Below are 14,942 nucleotides of genomic sequence, written 5' to 3' on the forward strand. Positions count from 1 at the left end.
TTGGGGCAGAGTCACGAGATGCAAAGGTTAGCCATCTTGATCAAGGTGTATGGAATTCCACCCCTCCCTCTCAACTCTTATCCTGTACTGTAGTCCCTGAAGCTCTTCTGTCACCCAAAGGAGGCCAATCTGCATACCACAGCTGTCATTTGAGAGGGAAGTGTGATCCTGAGAGACTTTGCTGGCCCTGGAATACAGTATGACTGAGGGTTTAGGACATGACTTAACTTTGTGCTTTCAGCCTTGAAGGAAGGGATGGGTCAGAGACAGGCACGCTCCTTGAGTAATTAGCACGTCCATGCAGAGCAAGCAGTCGTCAGACACAATGCCTAACGAAGCTGCTTCTAAGTGCCTGTTAGAACTCAGGCAAATTGGTGGGCACATGACGGCTACTTAGCAGTCATGCTATTACCCAGTTAGTGAAGGCTTCCAGGGGACACGGGCGGGCGAGCAGAGGTGGCTCCTGTAGCAGCTTCGATGGGATCAGACCTATGAACGTGGCAAGTACAGCTCTACCTGAAGTTTCCTGGATACCAACCAGACCTACAGGCTATGAGTGACAAGGAAGTCAAGAATGAAGTTGGGGAAGGCAAACTGACCATCATCCCAGCCAGCTCCCCAACACTGCATCATGCTGAGTTTGAGGCCTTAACTTCACTCAGTTGAAGGGAGATGGTGGAACTGAAAGTAAAAGCCTCGTTATGATTCATGACCACGACAGCCTCTGGTCAGCGTGAGGGGGATGTTCCTGGAAGTTATTTTCGAGACTCCTTGTCTGTGATTCCGAAAGTGCTGTTTTCAGCTCACCAGGAAGTAGGTTGTCCTGGTTGCAGTCCAGTGCCAGGAACCTTCTAAGTCAAGGCCAGGGCTCGAGGTCTGTGAACGTTTGGTCCAGTCCTGTCTGTCAAGCAGACACGGGATGGCTACAACCAACAAGGGAAGAGTCAAACCCTGACAAGGCTCCCTCAACACTTCCCAGTGCAGCCTGCAGCCATCCAGAAGGAACTGTGGAATGGGGAGAGCCAAACAGCAAAATTAGGGTATCACTGCTGGCCCAGAAGGCCCTCTGCTCCTCTCAGCCGATAGTGCCCATAGCCAGCTCTCCGATCATCGTCCATATCCTTCCTCACAGCTCTCTCACAGGCACTGCACTGCCTCAGCTGTGTCTCTGTTCCTACTGATTTGTCTACAGTGACCAACTCATACCCCTGGCCTCTCCAACCTTCGTCCATTCCCCTTTCATCAAAGTTCGGTTAGCAACAGTGGGACTCCCCCCTCCCCACCCTGACCTCCATAACAAGTGGCCCAGCTCTGACCCCAGCTGGGAACTAGTCTGCTGTGTTTATTAAAATCATCTATGCTTACCTTACCTGCCCAACTGTGGGCTCTCAGGTTTCTTACACACCTTATGAACCTTGGTGCCAGAGCCTGGATTCTGATATGGAGGAAGTATCATTTAACTTCTGCTAAACGGAAGTGCCCTCCCTCAATCCCAACAGTCCAGGGCTTTGGAAACAGCAAGAAAGCAATCTGCTTCTGGTGCACATGCTCTCAGCACTCTTCCGGAGTGTCGACGATGTCCCATCTTCCCAAGGGTAATCACCAACCTCCCATCAATTTACAATCTCCCTTTTCCTCTCCCCAACTCCCATTGGCTAAAATCAACCAAGGTCAAAGCTGCCTTGCCTCACAGGCAAGTAGCTTGATCCAAATTCAAATTTCCAGAGTCATCAGCATGGTATCAGATAGGCCTAGGTTCAGACGCAACCCATTTCCCCGACTGATTTATGGAAGATTTCCATTTTTCTAAGTCTAAGGTTTGGGTGGGTTTTGTTGTTATTAATGTGTATATGATGTGTGTGTGTGTGTGTGTGTGTGTGTGTGTGTGGTGGGCTATGTGCCTCAGTGAACATGTGGGGGTCAGAGGACTTTGGGGATTGAACCTAGGTCATCAGGCTTAGGCGGTGAGCACTTGACCTGCTGAACCGTCTTGCTGGCCCTGACTCTGAATTTCCATGTATAAAACATAATTTCTCTGTAGGATCTGCTTTAGACCTGTAAACATGACAGACATCAGCCTTGCTGCACGTTTATTGGATACCAACCAGCCCTATAGGCAGTAAGACCTGATGCTGGGGAGGGCACAATAGACATCGCCCCCACATGCTCCAGTCAGGAGTTAAGTCTCTCAGCTGTTTCTCTAAATATGGAACAGGATGTGAAAGGTCCAGCTCGTGTCACGCTTGTGATAAGTGCTGCCAGACTCCCTGGGTGACCCGATGTTTATCTTTGTCTTGTTTGAGACTGAGTCTTGCTACAAAGCCCTGGCTGTCCTGGAACTCACCGTGGAGATCAGACTGACCTTGAACTTATGATACCCACCTACCTCTGCCTCACCACGGCTGGGATTAAAGGTGTGTGCCAATGTGCTCAGATTTTTATCTTTTTAAGTAAACTCAAGATGGCTATTTCCAGGTTGGGCTCCCCAGAATTAGACCCAATCATATACTGTATTTCAGAAGGTTCCAAATAGGGCTGGGATGAGGGTGACGAAAGTGAGATAGAATGCTGACTTCGAGTCTCTCACGCATGCCAGTGCTAACCCTGAACTTATATGGACCCAAGAGTACAGGCCTATATATGGTCATGAGGGGATCTGGATATGAGTTAGCAGGAGACAGCCAAGACAGCACACATATTTAAGCTGTTAGGAACTATGGAGATCCAACCCTACAAGAGAATGCCTGAGAACACGGTAGAATGTGTCTCAGTTGTTCTACCCGACATGAAGAAAATGGGTTACTTCTATACTCCAACTCCTATTTTCATTGGCCAAAGGCTACAGCAGAGCACTAGTTCTTGGCCCTTCTAGCTTGTGCCAACGTAAGTCAAGAGACATCTTCTTACAAAGGTACGAGTGTCTGCGATAAAACCCTTTGAATAGAGAGTCTATAGACGGGTGAGAGCTAGGGAAGTGGGCCAGGCACAACTTCTGACAGAAGGCTCTTGTAAAGACAAAAGGAACACAACTATGATGACGTTAGACAAAAGTCCTCCTCCCAGTTTATAGCAATAGTTCAAGTTCATGGAGCTTTAAAATTCTCCATGAGCTAGCAATCTTCAGAACTACCCAGAAGTCCCAGGAGAGCTAAGTGTGTAAGACCCAGGCTTCCTGTGGCTCACTGGTCTTAGGTAGATGCCCAGTGTGCTCACGCCTTAGAAATATGTCTTGTCTTGCGGCTGTAGGCCATCTCTCCAGCCCTTCCACCCCTCACTGCAATGCTTCTAACACACGAAGGCACAGTAATGTTAGTGACAGTCGCTGCCACTACACCTCTGCAGCAAATGTGTTGTCTTTATAAACATTTGTCAATCCTTAAAATACTAAGTATTTTTTCCTCATTTTGCAGACAAGTAAACTAAGAGTGTTGAACCTGTATCAGTAGGTGCAGACATAGCTTGATCTGACAGGATCTTCCCTTAGCTCTTTACTCTTTGTCTAATGCACCTCCTATCAGGCTACAGCAAGGAGAGAGAGAGACTAAGACTGCTGTGGTGATTTCAATGTGCTTGGCCCAGGGAGTTGCACTGCTAGGAGGGGTGGCCTTGTTGGAATGGGTGTGGCCTTGTTGGAGGAAGTTTGTCACTGTTCAGATGTGCTTTGAGACCCTCCTCCTAGCCACCTGGAAGACCGTCTGCTCCTGACTACCTTCAGACGCATAACTCTCAGCTCCTCCAGCGCCATGCCTGCCTGGACACTGCCGTGCTTTCTGCCTTGGTGATACTGGACTGAACCTCTGAACCTGTAAGCCAGCCCCAATTAAAGGTTGTCCTTTACAAGAGCTGCCATGGCCATGGTGTCTCTTCACAGCAATGGAAACTCTAACTGAGACAACTGTATAAACAGGCAGCCCTGAAGGCAGCTGTGGGCATCTGGGGACTTTTCTTTCCGTGAGTCCCACGTAGGCTGAGAATTCCTAGTTTAGTTATTCCACATCTTTAGCCAATGGCCCACATTCTCTACAGCCTGCTCAATTTTAAGCTAATCTACTTTTAGAAGCAGTTCTTTCCCTTGACTACACCATATAGAAACACGAATTATACCATTTATAGAGATCTCCCTCCTAAATGAGCACCTAATGAGATATGAGTGAATTCTACGGATGGATGGATGGATGGATGGATAGATGGATATATACATATATATATGGCACACTTTCCCTTAGAAGGGAAAACAAACAATGCTGATGTCAGAAGTACATCTTCCTTAGAAATGGAGAGTCCGTCTAACTGTGGTCTCACTGCCACGGACAGAGAGGGCTTTTACTTGTTCCTCTTGAGCCGTTTCCTCATCTGAAAGCTGGTTATGATGAGTTTCTATGAGGATCAAATGATAATACATCTATTGGCTGGACTACAGTGATTGATCAAAAATTAAGAAATATTATTTATACGTGTGATACTGGTGTCAACGTGAATCAAGAACAAAATATTACCTGTGGTGGGAACAGAGATTTTCCAATTTAACTAGAATCAAGAGTTTGCGTGCTAAGTGCCTTAATGTCTGTACAGGGTCTCCAGTCCAGCGATCTGAACTTCCCAGTGCACACATCTCACTTCCACTTTAAAATAAAAGACAGCTTTAGATCTGACAAATCAGAAGCCAGGCGTCTGCGTTGTCTACTAATCTACCCTGGTCTAAGGTCCTGCGCTGGCCAACACCAGTCCCTTTCATTAAGCTGCCCAGGAGCTGGAGCCAAAGCTGGTTCTTCTGCAGCCTTCTTGACTGTGCCCTGGGTAATTCTTCTGCCATTTGAGTCTCTCACTTTGGAGTCACCGAGCACTAGGATAACGCACATCTCTATCCTGCCCAGGAACAGACAACACAGCAGAGAACGGGAACCGCTCTAGCATTACCACCAAAACAGAAATTGCTGCTGTCACATGACCTTTGGCAGCAAAAGAAACAATTCTGGCTTAAATAGATAACTGTGCCTCGGACTCCCGCTGGTAACTCTATTCTGAAGGAGAAAAAAAACACAGACATTAATACAACAGTGTTCACTTAAAAATTCCAGGGGAAAGGTGGCAAGTCTCCTTTCTATAAGGTCATAGGCCCTAGCTGCGAATTCTTAGGTCACCGAATGAAAGGGATAACAGTTAGTAGTAGAATTAAATACATTTGGCACAGCCAAAATGATGTCAGGTTCAATGTTCAGAATTGTGCTGTGTAATTTAAATGAATGTGAGTAGTATGTCAAAGATTAGCAGTGAAATTCATTCAGGACCACATAGCTTATGAGTGAAAAACTACTTCTAAACTGAAATATCCCCACCCCAAAGCTTACAACAGAAATAAAAAGAAACACTTCCATCTATTGAAAAAAGATTTCATACAAAGATAAATATATTTAAATTTTAACTATAAGCAAATTCAAACAGACTGTTGTAAAACAGAATACTATTCACAGTTGTCTGAAGAGATCTTATAAAACATAAAAATCAGGGTGCTGAACGGACGCTGGTGGTGAAAACAACAGGGTCAGAACTCTCACAGCAAACTGGAGACCACAATAATTAATGAACATGACCAATCCAACAACAATCATTCTGGTCATCCTCCAGTCTCAAGAAATTCAAGATTTTCTCCTCCTTCCTCTGCCTGATTTGGTTTGTGACCGGAAAGCAAATTGGCCTTTAAAGTCCACTAAGCAATTTGTAGCTTCTGAAACAGGAACAAAAGACTTGATGGGAGACTCATTTAAGTTGAGCTTTGAGAGTGAACTCTGCCTCTCTCTGCTGCAGCCAGCCTCTTCCACATCTGGTGAGGGCATCCTGGACAGAAAGAAAAAATATATATTGATATATATTCACTATAGTGATACGTAGTGAATTCAAGTGATACATATCTCGTGTGTGTGTGTGTGCGCGTGTGTGCGTGTGTGTGTGTGTGTGTGTGTGTATGCGTGCGTGTGTGTGCACTTTCTCTATGGATGCTGGGAATTTTTCCTGGGTCCTCTAGAGTAGCCAGTGCTCTTAACCACTGAGCCATCTCTCCAGCTTCCAGCCTTTATTTAAATAATCCAGCTCTCAGTATGTGGACCCAGAGATCAGTCTCCCTCTGCCTCATGGGTACTAGGATTAAGTTGGCTATTAACCCGCCTAAGCATCAAGTGTGGGCTGGTACATACTGTAGTGGGCTGGTATACACTGTAGTGGGCTGGTACATACTGTAGTAGGACTTAAACCTAGTACAACTAACTTCTGAAAGGCTCTAGCCATGTAAGTACTACCATCCTGCTTTTACAGATGAGGGTACTGAGTAAAGTCATGGACCCTAAAGCCATGGAGACATGGGGAGACGAGTCAAATCCAAATTCCCACACCGCCCCAAACCTGCTAGAATTTGGGTTTGGCTGCAGTGGAAAGGGAAAGAAGTAACACACAGCTCTGCTAATTTTAACATCAGTACAGCTGTCCAAGCGATTCGCAGTCCAGGGTCAGCAGGAGCATTGCGGTCAAGAGCTCCACTACTTCCACAGTGGTCCCTCTTTGTGCAGCTGACGGTCACTGTACGGAGTCCGTCATCAGGGTCCCCTGGCAGAGCTGTGAGGCCGTGCTTCAGTGCACACCTCAGCTTACCTGAAGGCTCCTGCTTCGGAACACTTGGGGGTTCTCTCTACACCTGGAGAGATAACAAAGGTACTGACGTTAGCAGTCAGGGCGTCTCCCGTCTGGCGCCTCCACTTTTCATCAGGTCTATTCAAGTCGCTCAGCCCTCCGATCCTCACCAATGGAATGGAGCATTAGCATCCAACAGCTCAGCTGCAGCTGACCACTCGGGAATGTATCCTCTCTGACTGAATCTACCTCAGCTCTAGACTCAGGCCATAGCGCTGCCAGGAGAGACCTGCCACCTGAGAGATTCACAACCTGGCCATCTAGAAGAAGCTGGATGTAGGCTTTTCTTAAGTCATCACAAGGCAAACAGATTGTTTGTGGAAATGAAGTATTATAACCAGACAGTAAGCAAAGGTTCCTGCTCCACTGCATTTGTAAATCTTAACAACATCAGTGCTAGGAACAACGGCAGCAGAAGCATCCGCACCCATCAGAAGCCAGGGGTGCACTAGGTGTTTTCCAGACACAACTCGTAATCTCCAAAGTCACCACTGCCAGTGCTCGCTATGAATCTACGCTAAATTTCCCTACATACTCTAGACACACAGCGAGGAGTTTTAGAATTCTAACTGTAGAATTACTTTTGCTCGGGAGTGTGAATTAGGACACTGAGCTAAAGGTAACATACGATGACTTACAAACACTCAGAGGCAGTAATGTCTGCAAGTCTGGTTTCCCATGACTGCTTCTTTAGAAGTCCTGCTTTCTAGCATGTGTTAGTTTTTGCAGTTTGGAACCACTCCCCAGATTAACAGGCAGTCCTGACTCTAGACTTTATAAAGCATTACATTAAACACAGTAAGACAGGGTATCTCTCCATCTGTCCTTGAAAAGAGACAACCTAGATTCAATCTCAAGGGCTTGCTGACTGGCTCCAAAAATTCCCTCATATATCCCCAACGATGAGCTGAAGGCTAGCAGCTGCTGTCCCACTGGATAGCCTAGACAGACACCCTGAGACCTGGCCTTGGATTCTTCACCTGTGGTCCTGTGCTCAGATTGCTCCAAGAGACTGAGAAGTCGGCCTTGACTATGGCCTTTTTCCTGTGGTAGAAAAAAACAGACAGAAGGATTACTTCATGGAAAGATTTAAAACACAACTGACTTAGCCCAGATCAAAAATTTCCCAGAAGAGTATGGTGGCACAGCTGGGACAAGCTTAGTCCTTTGCTTTATAATACATGAGAGTAGATGAGACACACAGCAAGCTGTACTGAAGAAAATACAGCACCATACGAGGAACTCTGCAGGTGTAGTAGTGCACATCTTTAACCACAGAGGGAGGGAGGTGGATCTCGGAGTTCAAGACCAGCCTGGCCTACAGAGGAAGTTCTGGGCCGGTCAAGGCTACACAGGGAGACCCTATAAGAAAGGAAAGAAAGAAAGAAAGCAGGAAAAAAGAGAAATAGAAAGAAAGAAACTCAAGGATGGTTTCAGCATCAAATCAAATCAGTTCACAAATTACATTAAAGAGCCTCTGGGCTGGAGGGATGGCTCAGTGGTTAGGTGGTTCCAGAGGATTGGAGATCAATTTCCAACACCCACATGGTGGCTCACAACTGACTGTAATTCTGGTTCCAGGGGATCTCAGGTCTCGGCTCTGGCCTTCTAGGACACTGCATTCATGTGCACATATCCTCCACAGACACATTCATACATACACATAACTAAAATTAATAAAAGAAAATCTTAAAAAAAGAATAGCTTTTGCTCTATGTTAAATTTGAAGAGATTTTTTAAAAACAAAAACAGACATCAGTTTCCAGGCACCTGCTACAGGCAGCAATGCCGAGATAAACAAACTGGCGCTGCTCTTCCACAGGACCCAGGTTCAAACCCCAGCACCCACACTGTGACTCACTGTTAATTGTCTGTAATTCCTCTTTCAAACTCCGTGGACATTAAGTACACATGTGGTACACAGAGAGATGTACATGTGTGCAAAACAATCATACACATAAAATAAAAAAATTAAAAAAATTTCTTAAGGAGATAAATTGGCTCTTTGACGTAATTGGCACTCGCCTATGAAATTCAACTCTAAAATCACCTCATTCAGGGAGCTAAAGAGTCCCTGATTCTCAGATGATTAAGAGCGCGTGCTTCTCCTCTCCCAGAGGACACAGGTTTGATTCCCTGCCCCCACACGGCAGCTCACAACCTTCTGAAACCTAATCTAGGGAATGGGACCCTCTCCTCTGACCTCGGTGGCACCAGGCACCAGACACACAAGTGGCCCACAGACACTCATGTGCATAAAGTGAAATGTAAGGCATCTGGCTCATAGGACGCAGCTCCCTCTGCCATGGTGGGCGTGGTGGAGAATGGTTGGTCTCTGCCCTCTGTGTGAGTGGTTAGAATGCTAAGAGCTCTTGCGCACACTGTAACTGCTTTATCTCAGTCAGGAAACCAAGGCTTGCTCTTCCTCATCTCATCACAAGGCCCAGAAAGCACTTAGATCCATTTTCCCACAGACCAGGAGTCATGCCTTGTAGTTTCTAAAACCCAGAGACAGAAGGGATTCACAAGTTATTTCACAAGGGTTCCCAGCAGTGGGGACATAGATTCCCTACACTTTCTGAAAAGCAATTAGATGTAATATTTCAAAAGATGTTGAAATGTTGGGTTCCACTGCAGGAAATAACTGGCAGCTCAGAATTAACGGTACCCACCCACCTCGGCTTTTAGATTATTGCCATTGTTTCATTTTTATTGTTTTATTGGGGTTATTGTTGTAGCTTCTGTGTTAAGATAGAGTACACTACATAGATCACTGTCTAAAACTCACTATGGACCCAGGACTGGCCTTTGAACTCTCATAGTACCTGAGTGCTGGGACATGGGAACTTGCTATGACAGGCTTTAGACTGTTTAAACAGTCTTTAAATATAGACAAACTGGGAAAAAACCCTAAATGTTTAATAATAAGATAATGGTTAAGTGACCGTATATATGATAATTAATAATAATAGTTCTTTTTTTCAGGTTGAGGAGCAGGTAATAGATGTGGAGGTGGGACTTACAATTGCCTATGTAGACCAGGATGGCCTCAGGCTTGTGACCCTCATTAGTGGCAGGATTACAGACACACTCAATCACACCCAGCTAACAGTAATGCTTCAGAAGTCTACAATAAAACCAGAGATTTACCCTATCCAGCAGGGCTTCTCACTCCAAATGGGGCCCCTTTTCACCTGAGAAACCTTTACATGACCTTGGGTATATAGGTAGGTAGGTGTATATATATGTATATATGTATGTATATATGTATATATATATATATATAAAAGCCAATAAAACAGATCAAATGTTTATTGATAAAAAAATTATAATAAAAATTATTTTAAAACAATTCTTGGGCTGAAGAGATGGCTCAGAGGTTAAGAGCACTGACTGCTCTTCCAGAGGTCCTGAGTTCAATTCCCAGCAACCACATGGTGGCTCACAACCATCTGTAATGGGATCCGATGCCCTCTTCTGGTGTGTCTGAGGACAGTGACAGTGTACTCATATATAATAAATAAATCTTTTAAAAAAAACCCAATTCTTTGAAATATATAATTTCTATTTACTAAAGATAAAAGTAAATGTGCATAATAATGAAATAGATGTGTCTATGGTGTGATTTACTTTTATTATTTTGGTTTTTGAGATAGGGTCTCTTATAACCCAAGTTGACCTTGAACTTGTTATATAGCTGGGAATGATTGAACTCCTGATCCTCCTGCCTCTACCTCCCAGGTGCTAGAACTGTAAGTGTGCAGCACCATGCTCAGTGTTATTTGGTGCAAGGTCTTCATTCATACTGGGCAATCATTCTACCTTTGAAGCCAACCTCCAGCCCATACTTGTTTATTTTTATATACGAATTAAAATTCTGCCTGAATATTTGACAGTGCAAAATGCAGAACATCTTTCTTAGAGTTGACTGATACTTTTATTTTATTATCAGCACTGCTGAGAACACTGCTTCACATAAATATATATTACAAATTGGCAGGTATATGTTTAAGGACATTTCAGAAATTGCTGGAAATTTCTGTCTTAATCCCAAACCAAAATTCACTACTAATATTTTAGGCTACTCACATCAGCAACTCAAATAGTAATTTTTAAAATCAAACATTCTCACAGAATACAACCAAAAAGATATAGTAATTTGGGGTGAGGATGTCACAAAAGTGACTGCTGTGCAAAACAAAAGACCTGAGTTTGGATCCCAAAACAAATGTGGAAAAGCTGGCCTGATTCCAAGCAGCCATAGCCCTGGCATGAGGGCTGGAGTGCATACAGGCAGCTCCCAGAGCTGACTGGCTACTGCATCTAACTGCTCAGTGAGCCCCAGGTTCAGTGAGACTCTGTCTCCAATGTAAGTGGGGGCCTGACATATGCATGGGGACTTGGATAGGAAGATAATATTAAAAGTTATGCTTTCCATAATTAAACCATTATGCTTTTATAAAAGGAGAAAACTTTGCATGTAGCGCAAAAAGCACAGCAATTAATAACTGGTGTCGTCTTGATCTGAGGGAGACGTTCCAGGCAGTGTCCTTAATCTACAAAAGCCCAAAGTCCAGTGAGAGACCCCAAAGACTAACACCCAAGTCTAACCTTTGGCCTCCATATATAGTGCACAAACATATATGTGCGCGTGTACACACACACACACACACACACACACACACACACACTTCACCTCACCTTTACAAGCAAAAACAAGATAAACAGGAAAGAAGGAAGGAGAGGAGAAAGCCAGAACAGACCTGGAGCTTTTCCTCCAACACTGCATACCTTTGACTTCCTCAGTCGCTGCTTCGGTTTCCCCTCCACAGGTGCACACACTCTTGGTCTCCTCATCCCTTCAGTCCCATTTTCTCTGTCAACATTTGCAAGCTGGAGACAGGTCTCTACATGACACTGATACTCCCCAAGTGGAACCAGGGACTTACACAGATAACACTTCTCCTTCCTGGGTAATCAGAAGATGGGGAGGGGAGAGAGGCAATTTTAAAATTTGCTTTTGCCTCCAGGCTCTTAAAATATTTCAAAATAGCTTTTTTCATCTAAAAAATGTCTGCAGAGGAGACTTGTCAACCAATGCAGATTCACTCAGTGGGATCACCAAAAAGACGAACCCTATGCCAATCGTAAGGACTGAGTGATGAGCAGTTCTCCCTGGCTTGTTTCCTTGGACCCTGCTGTTGCAGTGGTGAGAAGGTAATGAAGTCAGCTCTTCTCGCTGTCCCAAACAATGCCGATTGCTCCTCAGACATAAGACAGTCTGTCAAACTCTTCTGAAATTAAGTGTAATCATTTTTTTCAAAGAGAAGTTAAAATTTTGACAGGAACGGGAGCATCGAAAGCATGAGATCAATAACGACAGTTTGCCATAGTGGATGAATTGTTTGATTAGGAAGTCAAGTCTGTCTCTATGCTAACTCCTTAATGCTATAAAGTCACTAAAACATGTAGCTCTGCCAGATGCTTTTGCATATTATATAGTTATTTTCATCTTTTTATAACACAATCATTTGGAGGAAGAAAAGGGTATGTTCTTGATGTATCAATGAGACCAGAGCTGTGGGAGTTGGTGAAGAATGCTCATTAACTGCTTTCTCTGCAGTCAGTACCTTTCAACATAATTTCTAAATTAATTCTTCAGCCCCATTAGGAAAGAATTATTCTCCCCAAGGTCCTTACAGCTAATTAATATCAGAACTCACAGCTGATAAGTTCATCTTAAACTTTCTGAAACATGTTATCTTAAACTTCCTTTTCTATTACTACTCAGTAACTATGGCAAGAAATTAGCTCTATGGAAGATTTCTCTAAAGGACAATAAAATAACAGAAGTAACATTTCAAACTACTCAACTGCCTGCAAGAATCCAAGTAAAACTCTACTTACGAGGAAAGGTAGATTAGTATATCTTCAAATTTATCAATTAATGCAAAAAGCGTTATTAATTCTTACTATTAGATTAGTACAGGAGTAGTTTTTTTTCTGCACTGTTGGAATTTGTGAAATTTGTTGGAAATACTGGAATACATTCTTAAATAAACGAGGCCATGCTGTACATCATTTTAATGCACATTTCTCACATTATGTGGGTATTTACTAATGACATATTTGCTGTTAATATTTACTCTACAATACAGAAATGATATGAAACAAAAGCAAATTTGAGGAGTGTTCTTCTTTGGCAAAATAGGCAGTGAAACAGGTGAGGCAATTGGCAACAGCCACAGAACTGACAATGAGCATGTAGCAACACAGTGGATAAAGACACTGTGCAAAGACACAGGAGCCCTGAGGTAAGGAGCCAGGAGCCCTGCCCATGGGAAGGAAGCTGACAGTGAGGATCGGAGCACTCACTGACGCTGATTCTCACTTGATTCAGAAGCTTCCAAAGAGCTCAGTGTGAGCCTTTGCAATCTGTTGGAGCATTTGAAGCCAAAGTGGGAAGGTGAAAAGGGTTGACAGGTAGGTTCATGATTGAACAAGAAAAAATTTAAAGTTTGAGCTGTCATTCCTCTTACTCTTTTCTTAGTAAGACTGCGACATGCAACGAACATCAGTTGTGCATGACTCTAGTGATGACCAGTCCCACGGCTAGACGGCGTTCCAAAGACCTTCCCAAAGACAAACTTGTACCAAAACAAGGTCATGATCACTGTTTGTTGGTCTGCTGTTGGTCTGATCCACTGCAGCTTCTGAATTCAGTGAGGCCATCATGTCTGAGATTTGGGCTCAGCGAATTAAGAAACGCAGCACTGAGAACTGTGATGCCTGTAGCCAGCACTGGTCAACGGGAACTGCCTGAATTCATCATTAGGACACCAGATCACACACTTCCAACTAAAACATCAAAGGTTAAACTAGACTATAAACTTCTGCTTTATTTATTTACTTCACCTCCCACCAGTCTACCACTTCTTTAAGCATTGTGACAATCTTTTTGGAGGAAAATGTTCTATAAATCAGCAGAATACAGAAATACAGGAGTCAGTGAGCTGGCTCAATGGTAAAAGACGCAGGTCACCGAGCCCGATGACCTATACAGTGGAAGAATCAACTCCTACCATCCGCTGACCTCACACAATAAGGAGTGGGAGGGGAGAAAAGAGACTTTCTAAAAGTTCCTCAAATCCTGAAGCATGAAGTTTAATGCTACAGAAATAAACATTTTCATCAGCAAAATAATGTACTGACTGTAACATTTGCTATGTTGATTAATAAAGTATGTTTGAACCTAGTCATGATTTAGAATTCGTGCTCTAAAACCTTTGGACTAACCCAAAAATGAGTGGCAACAGCAATATAGGAAGACTTGAACATTTAAACTCTAGACAAATTTGCCTTTGTTACTGTTGGCTACATGACTTAGTTATGTATAATTTACATTTTGAAAAAAAAAAAAGAAAGAAAATGAAAAGGGGCTGAGGGCAGAGTTTGGGGTTAACTGCTGCCTAGCACAGACAAGGTCCCAGATTCCAGCCCCAGTACTTGAAGGGATTCGAGGGAGAAGAGAGAAGACAAGCTACGCCACACGGCGGGGCAATGATGAGTGGGGCCAGGCATCAGGGGTCACCACACAACTAATCCTGTCAGCGCCACTACACACGTCTCACCAGATGCCGAGTGCAGACAATGAAAGCTAGTGTCTCCACCTGAACAGCTTGTCCAAGAGCACAGAGATGCTGACAAAAACTGCTGCAGCAGACAGCATGGGATGGGGGGACAAACACTCTGAGACAGAAGAAGAAGTCTGCTGTGAGAATGTCTCCTAAAGCTCCAGCTATGACACTGAGACAACGCAACACCAACAGACGTGCTTATGAGGAAGGGGATCACAGGGCACCACACCCCTAGACAGAGAACGTCAACCAAGTAATGAGTACTGAGAATTAACCTCTCCCAGGGATAAGTCCCCTAACTAGTTATCCAACTAGTTATCCTAACCAGTCAGCCCAGAAATCACACATACAAGTAACACTGAACATACTCGGCAGGTTGTATTTGTATACATACGTGTGTATGTGTGTTTGTGTGTGTATATGTGTGTGTGTGCATGCATACATACATAACTATAAAAATCAAAGAAAGGACATAATTTGGAGGAGTAGAAGGGGACATGGGAGGGATTGGAAGGAGGAAGGAGAGGAAGAAAGTATGTAATTATATCTTAATGAAAATAAAGTTTTAATAAAGAATAAAAACTGAAAACAAACATCTCTGCCTAACAACTCACTATTCTGATG

At 43.8% G+C, this 14,942-nt stretch overlaps 1 protein-coding gene across 1 annotated transcript in view; it reads right to left on the bottom strand.

Moving 5' to 3' along the window:
- Window positions 1-5,376: 5,376 nt before the first annotated feature.
- Window positions 5,377-14,942, bottom strand: part of Uimc1 (ubiquitin interaction motif containing 1) — a 65,832-nt gene continuing 56,266 nt past the window's right edge. The window contains exons 12-15 of the mRNA XM_032884365.1: window positions 11,473-11,650; window positions 7,662-7,725; window positions 6,643-6,685; window positions 5,377-5,835 (exon numbers count right to left, since the gene is read on the bottom strand). Coding sequence (XP_032740256.1) covers window positions 5,637-5,835; window positions 6,643-6,685; window positions 7,662-7,725; window positions 11,473-11,650 — 484 coding nt within the window. The 3' untranslated portion in view covers window positions 5,377-5,636. The remainder of the gene's footprint in view (window positions 5,836-6,642; window positions 6,686-7,661; window positions 7,726-11,472; window positions 11,651-14,942) is intronic.

This window comes from Rattus rattus, chromosome 14, assembly GCF_011064425.1.
Source record: "Rattus rattus isolate New Zealand chromosome 14, Rrattus_CSIRO_v1, whole genome shotgun sequence".
NCBI lineage: Eukaryota > Metazoa > Chordata > Mammalia > Rodentia > Muridae > Rattus > Rattus rattus.